This window comes from Mustela lutreola, chromosome 18 (assembly GCF_030435805.1).
Source record: "Mustela lutreola isolate mMusLut2 chromosome 18, mMusLut2.pri, whole genome shotgun sequence".
Lineage (NCBI taxonomy): Eukaryota > Metazoa > Chordata > Mammalia > Carnivora > Mustelidae > Mustela > Mustela lutreola.
This window is the reverse complement of record NC_081307.1, coordinates 3953398-3972123: the sequence shown is the minus strand read 5'-3', so window position 1 is coordinate 3972123 and position 18726 is coordinate 3953398. Positions and strand designations below refer to the sequence as shown.

Here is an 18726-nt window from a genome sequence, read left to right as displayed (position 1 = left end):
CTTGAGCAAGGAACAAGGGCCCACTGTGAACTTGGGGCTGAGCGTAAGCAGGCTCTGGAAACAGCATGTCCCCAAACAGCCATAGGCCCTAGTTGACCAATGGGCTTCTTAGACCCAGGCACGGTTACCAAAAAAGGGAAAATTCCATTCATTCCCATACCTCCCTCATTCCGCCCTGTACCTGTACCCCTCCCCACCACTTCATGGCAGACCATCTGTCCCTCGCTGTCCTGCCCGCTGCTCCCTTGCAGTGTAGTCCATAAACTTCAATCTCCTTTGTTCTGCCTCCCGTGAATTCTCTCACCACCGGCACCACCATCCCTGACCAGCAGGGACACCCCCCCCCCCATTCAAGCCTCTATAACATCACGGAGAAATACTGCGGACATGTTTTGAGAAAACAGCAAAATACAAAATTGAAAGGTAAAAGTGAAGTGTAAAATCATGTGCGTGCACAGACAAGGATGAGATGGGGAAACGCAAGAACAAAATTAGTTTCTTTGTTAAGTCGATTTATTTTTTTCTGCTTTGAAATACATTTTTTATTACAATAATATTTATACAACAAACATGAAGATAAATTAGAGTGGAATGAAACAGAAATCCCAAAGTGTCCCTCTCAGAGATGGTATTGCTCCAAAAGGTACCAGAACACAATTTCTTACAGAAGAGATAACTTTATTTGGAGCCTTAGCTACAACTAACAGACAGAAACAGCGGACAAGAACAGCCACATCTTTAACCCCCAGTAGACGGTCCTTCACAGCCACAACACGTCATGCTGTCCCACTCTGGCTGCTCTAGGCACATTCCCCATGCACTGCCTGGTCCTAGAGATCTCTGTGTTTATGACTTTTCTGAAAAAGCTGCAAGCACTTGGGAATGGCAGGCTTTGCCATGCCTAGCACAGTGCTGGGTTACCACTTAAGTTTCTTGCCAGATGAAGGCTAATTAATGCAGCCTGCTGGGTTAGACCCTGATGATCTCTTACTTTTTGCCTATTAATATATCAAATAATGTTGACATGTCTAAGTACATCCCAGAGGCATGCCTAAGGAAGCAAGCGTGTAATAGTTCCCCAGCACTACAGGAGCTCACAAGGCACAAGCTGGAGCTCCATGTCCGATGATAAGCAGTGGAAACTGGAGGTACAAGAGTACTCTGTTCTACTGTGGTTTGATGTTGATTACATGGTTGATTTCAGGGTCATTCATGCTCCTGGAAGTCAGACGTATCCAGAAAAGAGAAGCCTGTGGATGTTGCCAACTCTGGGCTCCAGGATTATAAAACATCTTTAGGCACTCCCCTGTGCTACAAAAGAGGGCATTCAGCCTCCTGATTTGCAATAAAGTCCTCTTTCTCCATCTAGCCATCAGCTTCAGTAAATGGAGGACTTGGACAGAAACCTTTACGTCCCTTTCCTGATGGTCGGGAGCATGGAACAAATACAGCATCTGTAAGTTTCAAAAGCTAAAAGGAAAATACATCCTTAAGACTTTCCCGTGTTCCCCAGCAGCGGCTGCAGAAAGAGCCCCGCGGTTCCAAACACACAGACAATTATAAATACCCAAAGAAAGACCCTGTCCACCACCATGGCTACGTATTTCCAGTCGTCTTCTACCTGAAAGGCAAACAAAAAGTTGAAACGATTAAAAAATATATACGGAAACCTTGGGAAATGCACTCATAAACTGCTTCTTTTTCAAAGAAAACTTCCCTGGCAATTTTTAAAGCAAATATTAGTTTTATCCTGGTTAAGCCATGTTGCCTAGAGAGTTCACAGAACTTTTGTCCAAAGAGCGTGGGTATGCAAACCCTTCCACGCCTCATGCGGATGGTAACAGAGTTAGCAGGACGCACGGGGCACAAAAGACTTTTCCTGCAAAAAAAGCACTCCCGAGATAGCTCAACCTTTGCCATTGGCACTGAATATTCTGAGTTGTTGGCAAGTCTGGGAACCAGGTTGGAGGCAGGGAGTGCAGGACATGAGGAAGGATGGAGGGCCCCCTTCTCAGGCATAGGCAGCCCTCCAGCCCGCAAGAAATGCTGCTGTGGAGAGTTCATTGCATTTCTCATGTCTTTCTGATGAAGGATAGTTGAAGGCAGGCAGGGAACAGCCCCGGCCCGAGCCTCTCCCCAACCCCCCAGCGCCCTAAGAGGAAACCACTACTAAAAGGACTTTACATCACCCTGGAAGGAGCCCTCCATCTTTTCCCCTATGACAGAAGCCTGATTGGGTGACAGGCGCAGGGAGGGCTTATCAGATAAAACAGCCCGCCAACAAGCCCATACAAACCCTAGATTAGAAACTCCCAGGGTAACCCTCTGGCATCCCCTCACTCCATGGGAGCTTTTATGCTATCACTTTTCTATCCCTCAATAAACCTTGCTTTGCTGCCCACCACTCTGTCTGGTCTACCTCCTCCTTCTTCAAAGCGGCACGACCAAGAACTGTGGGCACCGAGAGAGGGAAAACATTCTGTAACATTCCAGTTTCTGACCTCCATGTATTACGCCTCCAGCTTACGCTTGAGACCTAGGTCTCGGGTTGTGTCTTGACATCCCTACCTGGTGATGTTTAAATCAATAACTCTTCCCTCCATGTTATGAAGGTGTCACCATGAGAGCACAGTTCTGGGCTCACCTGTCCCAGGATGCATTCCCCACCCCCTGCTTTGTGACCCGCAGTCACGGTACCCTCCTCTGCACCAACAGGATGGACAGACTTCAGGTCTCCAGCCGTCCTTTAACTAGGAGATACAGATGCCGGCGGCTGCAGTATGAGGTCAAACCCAGACACCTGGCACAGGTTTTCAGATGCCCTCAGCTGGTCATCCTGATGATGTGGGAAACTGGCATGATTTTCTTGAGCTCTCTCTTTGGAGGATGGGGGAGGTCCTTGCTGCTATAGGTAGATTTTGGGCAACAAAAACAGAATAGGTTGCTGCTAAAAATAACCCTGAGGCTCATTCAGTCTGCACCTAAATCACTCTACAGTAGGAATCAGTGGGGCTGGAATTGCAGAGGACTCACTCCCCTCTTCCAGCACGCTCAGACTACAGGCTGATTTGCGAGCAGGTCTCCCCATTCACCCTTCCCCCCGCCACTGTTGTTTTTGTTTTTGTTTTTTAAAGATTTTATTTATTTATTTGAGAGAGAGTGAGAGAGAGACTGTCAGGGAGAAGGTCAGAGGGAGAAGCAGATCCTCGTGGAACGGGGAGCCCGATGCGGGACTCGATCCTGGCATTCCGGGATCATGACCTAAGCCGAAGGCAGTTGCTTAACTAACTGAGCCACCCAGGTGCCCTCTGCCACTATTTTTAAGAAGCACTTTCATTGGGCACCTGGAGGTGGTTTTAGCAACTGCCTTCGGCTCAGGTCATGATCCTGGAGTCCTGGGATCGAGGCCCACTTCAGGCTCCCTGCTTGTTGGGGAGCCTGCTTCTCCCTACCCTCCCTGCTCTCATGCTGTCTCTCAAATACATAAATAAAATCTTAAAATAAAAAAAAAAGAAAGAAAAAGAAAAACTTTCATTAACCAAGTTTGTCCTGAATGTTTACTTTAACCAGATTTCACTGGAGTTACCATTGTGGAGGTGGAGGTTTGCCATGAAGCTGTGGTTTACTTCACCCATAACTGTATAATAACCATTTGGTCTTAGAGTAATTCTCCTTACCCTCTTGGAAAGAGAACTCACATATTGCTGATCTATAAAATGCCTCTAAGCCTGCTGCAGGTGGACAGACTAGAGGGGCTATGTACCTACCTCCTTTGTTTCATTTTGGTTCTTCATGTTTTCTGCTATGAACTGAACACTATTAATTACATCTTCGACATCAGGTGAGGGCTCTGAACTCTCAGCCATCCATTCTAAAGGGTGATGGCTTAATCTTCTCTTGCTGGTGGCAAGCTCTCTTGACTTCGGACAGCGGCAACATGCCGTAGGAAGTTTGGTCTCTCTGCGATGGTCAAAGTTGACTTTGGTGGACCTACTGGAAATGCCTTTGGAGTTTTTATCAGAACTCATCTCCCTATTCTTGTCCAGAGGTCTCCTCATCATCAGGATCTGGGGTAACAGCTGGAGGAAAACCATCTTCACCCACTTGGGCATGGTGTGTGTTGTTGGGGTGCGAAAATGTATGTTCAACACGAACACGGTCACCGCAATGGACAGGGTGACAAAGATCATGGTGAACAGCAGGTATTCACCCACCAGTGGGATCACGAGAGACGTGGACGGGATGGTTTCCGTGATTACGAGCAAGAACACAGTCAGAGAAAGCAGAACTGAAATACAAAGTGTCACCTTCTCACCACAATCAGAAGGAAGGTAAAAGACCAGCACAGTTAGAAATGAAATAAAGAGACAGGGGATGATCAAATTAATGGTATAAAACATTGGCAATCTTCTAATGTAAAAAGAATAGGTTATATCTGTGTATATCTCCTCACAACAGTTGTATTTTATGTCATGCTGGTAACCAGAAGCATCAATAATTTCCCATTCACTGTTTTCCCAAAAATCATTCATATCCACTTTAGATCCAATGATTAGAAGATCAATTTCCGCTTTGTCATATGTCCAGGAACCAAATTTCAGAGAACAATTTTGATGATCAAAAGGGAAAAAAGTGATATCCATAGGACAGGAACTCTTGAAAATAGCTGGTGGGGTCCAGGTTATCATGCCATCATATTTAAGGAGAGCTTTTGTCTTGCCTTCAACTTGAAAATCACCAACAGCACTGCAAAGTAAACCAGACACCATTAGTAACACTCCCTTTGCTGTACCAAAGGCAACTTCGGAAAGAGACTACTTCTGTCAGAAGCCCATACTTGTTGTAGAGAACAATGTCTGGCTTCCAGATCTTATCCGCAGGAACACGTAGAGTCTCAATGCCATCATATTCCATTGGGTTCCAGCGCAATTTATAATCATTCCAGATCTAAAGGTAGTAGAAGTCAATTGAATAAAAAATTCTTAGTAACCTTCTTCCAGTGTTAATTCTATATTGGTTTAGCAGGGATTTTGGAAAAAGTATGTTCTAATTTAAAGGGTACATTGGAGGGCACTTAGCTGGCTCAGTCAGTAAAGCATGCAACTCTTGATCTCAAGGTCATGAGGTCAAGCCCCACACAGACCATGGAACCTATTTTAAAAAATAAATAAAGAGTACGTTGGTTTTTCTTTTTTCCTTTTTCTTTCTTTTTTTTTTCTTTTTTTTGGGGGGGGGTGAGAGACAGATTGAGAGGAAGAGAACAAGCAGGGGGAGGGGCAGAGAAAGAAGCAGACTCGCCACTGAACATGGAACCATGCGAATTTCATCACAGGACCCTGGGATTATGACCTGAGCCAAAGGCAGACATTTAACCAACTGAGCCATCCAGGCACCCAAGAATACATTGGTTTCTATCAAAAGTTGAGAGGGTAAATCCGTGTGGAATAGAGGGCTACATAGCTGAGCTGATTTTGACAAATATAACTTAGATAATTAACTATTGATTATTAATTAGCTAGCCAAGTTTAAAAACTCAACTTGTATGTTCCATAGACTATATTCACACTGGAGTAGCAACTCATTTCTAATATTAAAAAGATAGTTCAAGTGTACAATGATGAACTTATTACAAAGTCTGTGTAAAAGATTAAGACAAGAGGGAAGCATGAGATGGTATAACTGATAAAACCAGCTGGTGCTCTCATACTCAGTTCCTGACTTCCTAGGTCTGGCGCAGCAGGACCAAAAGTGGGCAAGCAACTGACTCTGGGGCTCAAGTTACAGATAGAAATAGGATACCTGAGGGCAGAAACCAGAAGGGAGAAGTCTCTATGTCCCGGAGAACTTTATCACTATGTTTCTGCACCTGTGAAGTTTACATCAAGCAGCTGTGACCAGAGCTGAACTTTAGGCTTTGGTGACAGATAATATTTTACGCTCTGTTATAAGTTGGAGATGGAAAGAGGGAATGCTAGCAGAGTTTATCCATTAGACATTGTTAGGCTGGTGCATAAGTAAGACACGTCTAAGGGAAGGACACATACGTGACGTAGCCACAGATTGGTTTCCATGATCTGGTTGACTTCATCCTGGGAAAAAGAAACAGTATTTTTTAGCCTTAAATGTACTTGCTAATACAGGGGGATCGTAGAACAAGAATTACAACAAAGGAGAGCCAAATCTGAGTTATTCATACTAATGGAGGAAGAAAAAAAAAAGGACTAAAAAAGCAACTTGTAAAATATAACCAGAAATATATTTTCACATCTGGTCCTAACCCTGTTGACTTTGAGAGAAAATGTGGCTTAAAACTGTCTTTCAAATCTGATTTAAGTCTCACGTCTTCTATGAAAACTTTTTTTTTTTAAGATTTTATTTATTTATTTGAAAGAGTGTGAGAGAGAGCATGAACAGGGGAAAGGGGCAGAGGGAGAGGGAGGAGACCCTCTGCTGAGCAAGGACGTTGACTCCAGGTTCTATCCCAATCCCAGGAACCCGAGATCATGACTTGAGCTAAAAGCAGAAGCTTAACCAACTGAGCCACCCAAGTGCCCCAGTTGGTAAGCTTGGGGAATGCACTGTGGGCCACTGGGAACACCCAATAGCTTCCAAGCTGTTGTGTTGTAAGGTTGATGAAAGTTCTGGATATGTTTTCTGTGGTTTTCCCACTGAAGGCTGTTAGCTGCTTATGAACACATTATATTTGGGATATTGACCTGAACTGTTTTCTTTCAGATAGCTCCATGACTCTCTTCAGACCATTTAGTTACCAGCTTAAACTATCTCCTCAGAGAAGCCTTCTTTGACCATGCTGTCTAAAACAGATATGTGTGCACACATGTGTAAGTATGTGTCCATCCCTCTCTATTTTTCTTCATGGGATTTATAACTGTTATTGATGTTTTTGTCTCCCCAATTAACCGTTTAGACACATGAAGGTAGGGAATTTTTCCATCCTGTTTACTGCTGCAGTCCTAGCATTTATAGAGCACATAGTAGGTACTCAATAAATATATGAACAATGAATGATTGAAGCAATCAGCATGGCTTGGAAAAGAATTGGGATGTGTTGCCGCGGAGGGGTAGTCCCAGCTGGAAAACTCCATGGTGAGCTGAGGCTGACATTTCAAGGGGCAATTGGGCTCAGGACTCAGAGCCTAGAGAGTGCTGAGCACAGCTGAGGTTGGTAGGTTTTCAAGGACTGGGGGTGAAGATGGTAAAAACGATGAATCAGGTTCTGATACTTATCACCATCTGCAGTAATTCCCCTCCCCTCCCACTGCCCTTCTCTTCCTCCCTTCATGGAATCATAAATCTTTACAAGCTGCAGAGATCAGAAAGGCTTCACAAGGAGCGCTTGGGTGGCTCATCAGTTAAACAGCTGCCTTAGCTCAGGTTATGATCCTGGGGTCCTGGCACTGGGATCGAGCCCCATGTCCAGCTGCCTGCTCAGAAGGGAGTCTGCTTCTCTCTCTCCTTATGCTTCTCCCCCTGCTCCTTCTCTCTCTTTAATAAATAAATAAAATCTTAAAAAAAAAAAAAAAAAGAAAAGAAAAAGAAAGGTTTCACAAAAGAGGTGAGACTTAAATCAGATTTGAAAGACAGTTTTAAGCCACATTTTCTCTCAAAGTCAACATAGTTTGAGCTCTCTCTCAAATAAATAAATAAAATCTTTTTAAAAAATAAAAACAACTTACAAACCTTGCTTTACAAGATACATGGACACCCTCAGAATAAATGAATTCAACTGTGTTTGACAGAGCTGTGGCCAGGACTCAGGCCCCCAATCTGCTGTTTTTCACTAAGCTGCTCTCTAGTTCACTACTGCCCCTGCCAAGCTTCCTTCTTCAAATGGGTTTGTATTAAGTCATGGTAAGCCGCAGGGTTTTAAAAGTTCAACAAAGGAGTTACATTTATGGTTTCCTACTAGCCAGGAAAAGCAAAAACAAAAAAACAAAAAACAAAACCAACCAACCAACCAACCAAACCAAAAAAAGGTTATACTTATCCATTGGCCAAGCAGTCCATGACTTTATAATTACCCAAGCCTAAAGCTGGTGCCTTCTGCTTAAGAAAAGTTCATGTTGTGCCCTATAGATTCTAGCAGAACCATGTCAATAAATCCACTGGCTTCCAATCAGGAATGGACTAACTATGAAGTCTAGAAAGGTCTCAGTGGTACATGTCATAAGTATCTTCCAAGGACTGCGTCTTCACTGTACACTAGTATACTGTGTTGATAGAACTAGTGTACACTGTGAACTGGTACACTGTGTTCAGATCATTCACATCCGTTGGCAATATCATCCTGACAATATCCCCTTCTGCCCTCCAACACGTCCACAAGCTGGTGAGGCACCATGTGGTGTGGACATCGTCAGGGGTGTCATCCAACTTTATGGATCAGAACTTGTTCTGACAAGTCTTATTTTCCACCCAACTCCAAACCACACCAATGGTCATGGGCGCTGCCATCAGTCAGCACAGCTGGAGAAGGCCAGAGACCCACCAGTCCACATTCCTGGGACCATTGCCCTGTATCTCCTTCTTGGGAAAATAAATTAGTTGACACCCAGCCTGCCTCAAAGGATTAGAGTTACAATTTCAAATTGAGTAGCTTTTGGAGCACCAGAGAATGAGATGAGAAAGGCCAGGTGGACTACAGTTTGAAGGCCTTTAAGTTAGTCATTTCAGATATGGGAAGCCATAAAAACACTAGACACGGGCTTTGTCTTGAATTCTATTGGGGGGACAGCAGATATGCTCTTACACTGAAAGATCATCCACCCAGAAAACTTTGTGGCCAGAGTCATTCTGTAAGGCAGCAAAAACACTTCTGGGTAGAGCAGCAAAAGACTTAGAGAGTCTGAGAAGGGAATTGTTGGTTGGGCAGCCTGGCTGTACTGCATCAAAGAGCCCCCTCAGGGCTCACCATCACTCAAGGACAATAATGTATGGTCCACAGGGACTTCTCGTACCCCACCTGAGAACAGGTGGCTTCTATAGGAATGGCTATATTAATATCCAACAAAGTAGACTTCAGAAAAAAACAATTACTATAGACAAAGAGGGACATTATATAATGCTAGAAGGGTCAATTCACCAGGAAGACATAATGATCCTAACTGTATACACACCAAAACAATAGTCTTCAATGACATGAAACAAAAATTGATAAAGCTGAAAGAAGGAACAAACCCCCATTATAGTTGGAGACTTCAACACCACCTCCCTCAGCAACCAATAGAACCACTAGACAGAAAATCAGCAAAAACAGAGATCTGGAGAACATAATCAATCAACAGCCTCTGACTGACATATATAGAACACTTACTCAAAACAGCAGAATACCCATATTTTTCAAGTATGCATGGACTATTAACCAAGATAATAAACCATATTTTTATCATGAGCCATAAAATAAACCTCATAAAATTTAAAAGAATTGAAAATGTACAGTGTGAAAAAAAAAAGAAAATGTACAGTGTGTTTTTTACCATAATGGAATCCAACTAGAAATCAATAACAAAAGATAACAAGAAAATCTCTAAACCCACAGGAACTAAACAATACTCTTCTAAATAATCCATGGGTCAAAGAGGATGTCTCAAAGGAGATTTTTTAAAAGATTTTATTTATTTGCTTATTTAAAAGAGAGAGAGAACACATGCTTGCACATGAGCAGGAGGAGGGGCAGGGGGAGAGGAAGAAAGAGAATCCAAAGCAGACTCTGCACTGAGCACAGAGCCCTATGCAGCATTTGATCTTACAACCCTGAAATCATGACTTGAACCGAAATCAAGAGTCAGATGCTTAACTGACTGAGCCATCCAGGTGTCCCTCAAAGAAGATTTTAAAAAATACATAGAACTGAATGAAAATGAAAACATAAAATATCAGAACATGAAGGACATAGCTTTAAAACAGTGCTGAAAATAAAATTATAACATTATATACTTATATTATAAATAAAGAAAGCCCTCAAGTGAATAATCCAAGTTTGTACTTCAAGAATTAGGGGGGAAAAGCACAAAATGAACCCAAAGCAAGCTTAAGGAAGGAAAAATAAAGATAAGGATAGAAATTATGGGGCACCTGGCTGGCTCAGTCATTGGAGCATGCAACTCTTGAGATCTTGCAAGTTGTGAGTTTGAGCCCCACATTGGATGTAGAGATTACTTAAATAAAAAATAATAAATTTTTTAAACAGAGTAGATATCAATAAAATTGAAAAGGAAAACAATAAGGAAAAATCAGTGAAATAAAAGCTGATTCTATTGGGAAAATAAACAACAAAATTGATGAACCTCTAACATGATTGGCATAAATAAAATCAAGGACACAACTCACCAACATCAGAAATGAAATAGGGACACTACAGATCCTGTAACCATTAAAAAGAATAGACAATATTATAAACAACTTTATCATACACCCCAAAATTTAAAAGAAGTGGATTAAAACCTCAAGAGCCACAAATTACCTGAATTCAAAGAAGATGAAGTTGACAGTCTGAATAGCCTATAGCCATTTTAAAAAATTGGATTTATAGTTAAAAACTCCTGGAAAAGAAGTCTCTAGATGTAGTAAGTTCCCCTTGAGAATTCCAGCAACTATGTAAAGAAGAAGTATTATCAATTCCATATGATCTCTTCCAGAACATAGAAGAAGATGGATCAATTCCAAATATTTTTTATGAAGTATTATCCTGACACAAAACCCAAAGACAGTACAAAAAAAGAAAATTATAGATCAATATCTGTTGTGAACCCATCAATAAAGTAGTAGAAAACTGAATCCAACAATATATAAAAAGTTATACATCATGACTAATGAGATGTAAGAATGGTTCAACATTCAAAAATCAATCAATATAATTTACCATATCAACAAGGTAATGAAGAAAATTGATATGTCATATCAATTGATGCAAACAAAAGCATTTAACAAAAGCTCAACATCAACTCATGATAAAAACTCTCTGAAAACTGGGAATAGAGGAGAACTTCTTCAACTTGATGAAAAGCTCTATAAAATGCTTACAGCTGGGGCGCCTGGGTGACTCAGTGGGTTAAAGCCTCTGTCTTCGGCTCACGTCACGATCTCAGGGTCCTGGATTCGAGCCCCACATTGGGGGGGGGGTCTCTGCTCAGTGGGGAGCCTGCTGCCTCCTCTCTCTCTGCCTGCCTCTCTGCCTACTTGTGATCTCTCTCTGTCAAATAAGTGAATAAAATATTATTAAAAAATGCTTACAGCTATCATTATACTAAACGGTGAAGGACTGAATACCTTCTCCTTAAGATTGAGAACAAGGCAAAGATGTCCACTCTCACCACTCTTATTCAACACAGTACTGGGAATTCTAGTCAATGTAATACTGCAAGAAAAAGGGTGGGGGGAGGACAGATTGAAAAGAAAGAAATAAAATTATCTCTATTTGCACATGACATGGTTGCCTACATAGGAAAATCCATGGAATCTATAAAAATACTGAAACTAAGAAGTGAGTTCAGCAAGATCTCAGGATAACAAGATCAACATACAAAAATCAATTCAATTTCCACATACTAACAATGAACATGAAGAAACCAAAATTAAAAGCACATTATTTTCAATTGCTTCAAATAATACAAAATACCTACATCTACACATAATCCTGCATGAATGGGATCTGTATGCTGAAAATTACAAAATGCTATGAAGAAAGAGCCAAATGAATGGAGAACTATCTTGCATTCATGGGTTGGAAGACTCAACAACAGTAAAAATGTCACTTCTCCCTAAATTAATCTATAGATGTAATGCGATTCCTTTCAAAATCCCAGCAGGGTTTTTTGTATATATAAGCAGCTTATTTTAAGACTTAGACCCCAGAATAACTAATATGATTGTGGCAAAGGAGAATAAGGTGACATGAATCACTCTGGCCAATATTAAGACTTGCTGAGCGCCTGAGTGGCTTATCTGGTTAATGTCCACCATCGGCTCAGGTCATGATCTCATGGTCCTGGGATCAAGCCCTCCATCAGCCTCCCTGCTCAGTGGGGAGTCTAACTCCCCTCTCCCTCTGCCCCTTTCCCTGCTCCTACTCTCTCTCTAATAAATAAATAAAATCTTTTAAAATTAAAAAAAAAAAAAGACAGTACAGCTACAGTAATCAAGATTGGGTGGTAGTGGTGGAAGGTTAGTCACATAGATCAATGGAATGGAACAGAGGACCCTGCAATAGACCCACACAAATACACTCAACTGATTTTTCACAAAAATGCACAGTCAGCTCAACGGGGAAAGGGATAGACTTTTCAACAGATGATACTGGAGAACCCACCCCACCCCCACCAAACAGACCAAGCCTCACATTTTATACAAAAATTTTTTTTTTAAAAAACTCAAAATGGATCACAGTCTTGAATGAGAAACATAAATAAAACTTTAAGGAAAAAAAAAAAAGAAAATCTCTGGGACCTGCAATAAGACAAAGACTTAGGCTTAACACCAAAAGCAAAAAAACATAAAAGGAAAAATTGATAAATTGGACCTCATAAAAATGGAAAAGTTTGAGTGAAAGCCCACATGAAAAAGATGAAAAAAGAAGCTACAAACTAGGGTAAAATATAGCTGGCTCTTGAATACACAGGTTTGAACTGTGTAGGTCCATTTATATGTAGAATTTTTAGGACATGGTGCTATAAATGTATTTTCTCTTTCTTATGATTTAATAACATTTTATTTTTTCTTCCTTTATTGTAAGAATACAGACTATAACACATGTAACATATAAAATATGTGTTAAATAAGTGTTTATGTAACCAGTAAGGCTTTAGGCCAATACTAGACTATTAGTAGTTAGGTTTTGTAGAAGTCAAAAATTATTTGAAGAATTCTGACTATGGTAGGGGCAGGTGTCTCTAACCCCTGCATTACTCAAAGGTCAACTGTATACGCAAAGCATTTATCTGGCAAAGCATTAGTACCTAGAATATAGCAAGAACTCTCAACACTGAAGAGTTTAAAAAAAAAAAAAAAAAAAAACCAATTAGAAAATGGGCAAAAACCATGAACAAACATTTCACCAAAGAAGATATACAGATGGCAAATAAGCACATGGAAAACTGTTCTATATCATTAGTCATTAGGAAAATGCATATTAAAACTACAATGAAAAAAAAAACTACAATGAAATATCATTATATACTTATTAGAATGGCTAAAATTAAAAAAAAAAAACAGTGATAACACCAAATACTGGTGAAGTTGTGGATAAACTGGATCACTTATTATTGCTGGTAGGAATGTAAAAGGATAGAGCCACTCTGGACAGCATTTTGGCAGTTTCTTAAAAAACTAAACATGCAACTACCATATGGCCCAGTAATCGCACACCTGGGGGTTTATCCCAGAGAAATAAAGATTTACATTCACACAAAAACCTAGACCCGAAAGTTCATAGCACTTGTGTAATAGAATGAAACTGGAATCAACCCAAATGTTCTTCAGCCAATGAAAAGTAAAATGAATTGCAATGCAAATATACCCACGAAATACTACTCTGTACCAAGAAGAAATGAACTATTGATATAATTAACAACTGGGATGAGTATCCAGAAAATTATACTGAGTGCAAAAACCGATCCCACAAGATTACATACTATATTATTCCATTTTATATAAGTTTCTCAAAATGACAAAATTCTAGAAATGGAAGACATATTAGTGGTTGCCCCTGGGAAAACTGGGTGAAGTGTACAAGGGATCTTTCTATTATTTCTTACAACTGCATATGAATCTATAATATTATTTCAGTAAATAAAATTCAACTCAAAAAATAAATTTCCCAAGTCTCCCTCACAGCTAGAGGTTGCCCATGAGATAGGAAGCCAAGGATGTTAGTAGGACTTCTAACAAAGCTCCTCAAGGAAGTCACAGATGTCTATTATCATGGTCTGTGTGATTGGCATCCCCTGGATGTTGTGCAGTGCCTAACCTGAACAACCGAACACAGTGGTACAGTCACTAACACCATGAATCCACCTGGTGTTAACCTTCTAAACTTGTTTTATTAAGGCTGTGCTATTTTTTTAAATCTCTGAGAGCAGCCAAATGCAAATGTCAAAATCTGTATTCTTCTGTCCCCACCCACCATCCTCAGAACAATGACCTGAAAGAGTATATCAACCAGGAATTTGAAGTGATGCTGTGCAGTGAAATAGACTAACTTTAGGTGAAACTTACTTTACAACAATCCCTCCACAGCAAATTATGGCTCCCAGCCCAGTAGGAGGCCAGTAACCAGTACAACACTATTTGGGGGTAGAGAGGACCAGGATAGGTACCAAATAAATATTTTTTAAAGGCATGACTGGGTCCATCTAAGCAAAACAAAACATGTGACTTTTTTTTTAATACCAATACGTACCAGTATATACATACTTCCAACTTGGGCCAGAAGCCAGAGGACCAGGCCAGGGTCAGCCTCATACACCGGGAAGCATGGACTAGAGAAATATCATGGGCCCTGACCTCACATCTGTAATTAAAGTCTTTCCCCAGTGAACCTTGAGAACCTTGGGAACCATCACTGTTTCCCAAGGGGCGAAGTCCTTATCCATAGACTGGGACCGATGAAAGGGGCTCCCTTTGCAGTGCACTGCTATCTCTCTGGAGACGCTTTATCCTCACCCCCTACATCCTGAGCCTGCCTATTCCTGGAATTTGGTCCAAGCCAGCTCAGCCCTGTCCCATGACTTGGGGCTAGAACCCTGCTCTATGTTGTAATATCAGGGCACGCTACCTCCTCTCCTGCCAACGAGGACATGAAGATTATTCAAAAAGAACTGCAGTCCTACTTGCCCTTGAACTCAGGAGCCATAAATTAAAGTAAGAACTCCAAATTCCCATCTGTTTCTTTTTTTTTTTCCCCCAGGGCTCGATGGAACTCTATATTAAAGAAGGTGATTTATTCTTTCCTTTCTTGCATAATGTAGAAGACTTAGAGCCATTCTTTTTCTATGGAGTGAAAAGAACATGAGCTTTGGAGTCGGGATGGGCTTGATTAAGACCCCAGTTCCAGGGGCACCTGGGTGGCTCAGTGGGTTAAGCCACTGCCTTCAGCTCAGGTCATGATCTCAGGGTCTTGGGATCGAGTTCCGCATCGGGCTCTCTGCTCAGCAGGGAGCCTGCTTCCCTTCCACTCTCTCTGCCTGCCTCTCCATCTACTTGTGATTTCTCTCTGTCAAATAAATAAATAAAATCTTTAAAAAAAAAAAAAAAAAGACCCCAGTTCCACCAGGTTATAGTCCTATGACCTTAAGAAGGTTGCTTACCTGAGCTTCCCTCCAGCTGTAAAATGCAGCTGAAAGCAACTAAATGTAGACACAGTGACTGGTGCCTAATAGATGCACAGTGAAGTTAGCTCCCTCTGTATTCTCCCTTCAACCTCCCTTTCCCCTCTTTGTTTCATCAACTCCCTCTTAAAGCACTTCTGGAAAGACACTGCCTTGATGTGAGTAATTACGGCTTCAATGGGAAAGGGTCTTCTTCCCAACCGGAGGGCTTTGAAGACCCAGCATTCATGCAAATGTGTGTTTGTTCATATTTTTAAATTTTCTATATTTACCACATGCAATAACTGGGACAAGGTCGAGAATTGCTTGGCTGCCCCACCTCCACCCCTGGCAGAGTCAGGGTTCCTCCGGGAACCAGTGGTGAATTGGTGGCACTTACCACATTGGCCAGTTGTGTGATGGCCACTTCAAAATGCACCGTGACAGGATCAGAAACGTTTTCTACAGGCCTGATGAACTGGTTATAATGAGAAAACAGTTTGTGGAAGAGTCTCTCTTCAGAGGCACAGGCGGCAGAACCTGCATGGCCAAGCAGACAGAGGGGTTAGAGAAGCAGAGAGGGTGCTCACAGATGAAGGGTGCTGGCAGCTTCCATCACCAGGTGACACGGGCAGTGGGATGTCTAAGCCAACGGAGCCCTCCCGCCCCTGCATTCTGTCCACCCACACAGACGGCCCCTGGAGCCCATTGTACCCTGCCTCTCTGAGCCTCAGTTGGTCTCCTCGGCCCTGAAGACGAAAAGAGTAATGCCCAGAACTGGTGTGATATCAAAAAAAAAAAAAAATATTGGCAAGAGCACTTTAAAAGTGTAATGCACACGTGTAAAGGGGTAACATGAACTCCAGTTTTTGCTTATGTCACTGAGGATAGCTCATGACCTCTCGGATCTGGTTATTAAGGAAGAGTCCTGCCCTTTCCTGTCAAAATGCTGATCCAACTACCTGTTTCTACAGTCAGTGAGGTGCTTAGCTGGGAAACCACCAAGCAAACTGAAATAACTAGTGCAAGGTCTCTGAGGCAAACTTATTTAAATAGTTTTTAAAGAATCCAAAATTAGGAATGCGTGGGTGGCTCAGTCATTAAGTGTCTGCCTTCAGCTTAGGTAGTGATCCCAGAGTGCTGGGATCGAGCCCCGCGTTGGGCTCCCTGCTCAGTGGGGAGCCTGCTTCTCTCTCTCCCATTCCCCCCGCTTGTTTTCTGTCAAATAAATAAATAAAATCTTTAAAAAAAGAAAAGATTTCAGGGACGCCTGGGTGGCTCAGTTGGTTGAGCAGCTGCCTTCGGCTCAGTTCATGATCCCAGCGTCCTGGGATGGAGTCCCACATTGGGCTCCCTGCTCGGCAGGGAGTCTGCTTCTCCTCTGCCTCTGCCTGCCACTCTGTCTGCTTGTGCTCACTCTCGCTCCTCTCTCTCTCTGACAAATAAATAAAATCTTTAAAAAAAATTTTTTTTTAAAGAATCCAAAATTAGTTCTTAAATAATAGGATTTTAGTCACTAAATTTTAAGTAGTCTAATGTGTATGTATTTTTCCAAGAATGCATTAAAACTGGGTTACTTGCCTTCATTTGAAATAATCCATTTCATTAATACCCCTCTATATTTTCCCTTATAGAAGCCAAGTTTGACATCTGAAATACTGTTCTACAAATTTCCCAGAGGGAGTTACACCTTGAAAGAAAGAAAATTAAAGGGACTGAAAATTTCTTCCGCAAAAATGAACAAAAGGATAGCTGTTGTATGACTAAATAAAGAGAGTCATTTGACAAATGCAGTGGGAAACACTGAAACTCTGGGCTTTCAGCAAGAAAGAACAAATTTAAATGTAAAATAGCACCCTTGCTACCATAATCAATAATGGTAGAAATTTTCTACATGAAACAGACAAGAAACAATTCACTCCATTACCCCATTACCCACCCCCCCAGACCCTGTAGAGAAGCCTTCATGAGTCTTGAAGAGCAAGCAAGCTCCAGCCACCAGCACGTGGAAATGTGGTTTTCTTTAGCAGAATAGCAGCTATTTCCAAGGCTTAACTTTTAAAATGAATAATCTTACTCTTAGGACTCATTTCCAGCACAGTACTATGACATGCTTCCCCAAAAAATGATGATGACCTTCGAAATGGAAGGGTTCATGGACTAAGTCATAGTATCAGCTAACAAATCACATTTTTAAAATATATATTAAATACAAATACAAATAAATCAGTCAAATATACCTATAGCAGAGATGGATAGAAAGCTGCATCATTATTATCACCATATTTTTAGTGGGACAATAAATAAGGTATGCTTTACAATGCTTCATTGTCCTCCCCACCCCAGCCCCTAAACCTCACGTTACATGTTAAACCTACCCAGTAAGAAATAGATTAATTAGCAGTTATAACTGTAGTCCTTCCTCTGCAGCCCCTGTACATGTTCGCTCATAAAATATCTCATCTCTGCTCTGTCAAGCACAGCTAGAAAAGAAGAGCAAAGGCATGTAGCTGAAAAGAGAATATGAGATAAAGCAGAAATAAAACCTACCTTTCAAGCAAGGCATGAAGACACAGAACCAGAGACACAAACCAAAGGGAAGAGGTGCCTGTCCCTGGCTGGTCAGCATGATTAAAACACACTTTGATTTCTTTTTCTAGTCAAAGGATTGTGGAAAACAGAGAGCTATCAGACAGCCACACGCATCAGACCTTTAAATCATCAGAGTCCCACTGCAATCCACGTGTGTCTTCTGTGAAATAAAAACATTCCCAAATGCAACACGGATGTTCCCAGGATCAGAGCCTAAGGCCAACAAAAGGGCAAATAAAAAGGATTCAACCAGATGTCAGATGAGTCATCACTTTCCTGTCACCCCAGATCCCTTTTAGTGCAAGAACAGTGAAGAGCAGCAGTGAGGGAACGCCGGGCAGGCAGGACCGAGGGAGGACGGGAAACACTGTCAGGCTTCGAGCTTTTCGTTGCACAGTCTGGGCAGTCATCCTTGGGGATGGGGGGCAGAAACACCCTTTGACTGAGCCCCAAGTCCAGGGAAAGCAGGTGCTGGGTCCCAGACAGTGTGTCCTGATTCACTGAGTTCCCTGGTTAATCAAGGCTTAGCCTTGTTATTAGAAAACTTTCTACAATAGAAGTTTCCTTTCCTGTGTTAATACGTGCGGCTTCGAGCAGCACTCACCTGGTTTCATCTGACTCCAGGGCTTCTGGTGTCTTGTCTTTCTGCGCTCAGCAATCACCATCCAGGACCAGAGATTAGGTGTCTGAGAACCAGAGGGATGTACTGAACATGGGATGCCACCTGGACAGCCCTATGCTTATTGAAGCATCCTTGCCATCCACTGGCTTTGTCACAAGTTTCTTCTTGCCTCTAGTAGTGTCGATAGGG

General features: G+C 41.7%; 1 protein-coding gene across 1 annotated transcript; it reads right to left on the bottom strand.

Annotated features, from left to right (window-relative positions):
* Positions 1-508: 508 nt before the first annotated feature.
* On the bottom strand, positions 509-18197 carry CHRNA6 (cholinergic receptor nicotinic alpha 6 subunit). Its single transcript, XM_059156284.1, has 6 exons — positions 17874-18197; positions 15724-15863; positions 6045-6089; positions 4838-4947; positions 3768-4746; positions 509-1621 (listed from the first exon to the last, which is right to left on the bottom strand). Exons 1-6 carry the CDS (start codon positions 17950-17952, stop codon positions 1490-1492), a joined length of 1485 nt encoding a protein of 494 aa, XP_059012267.1. The 5' UTR covers positions 17953-18197; the 3' UTR covers positions 509-1489.
* Positions 18198-18726: the final 529 nt, after the last annotated feature.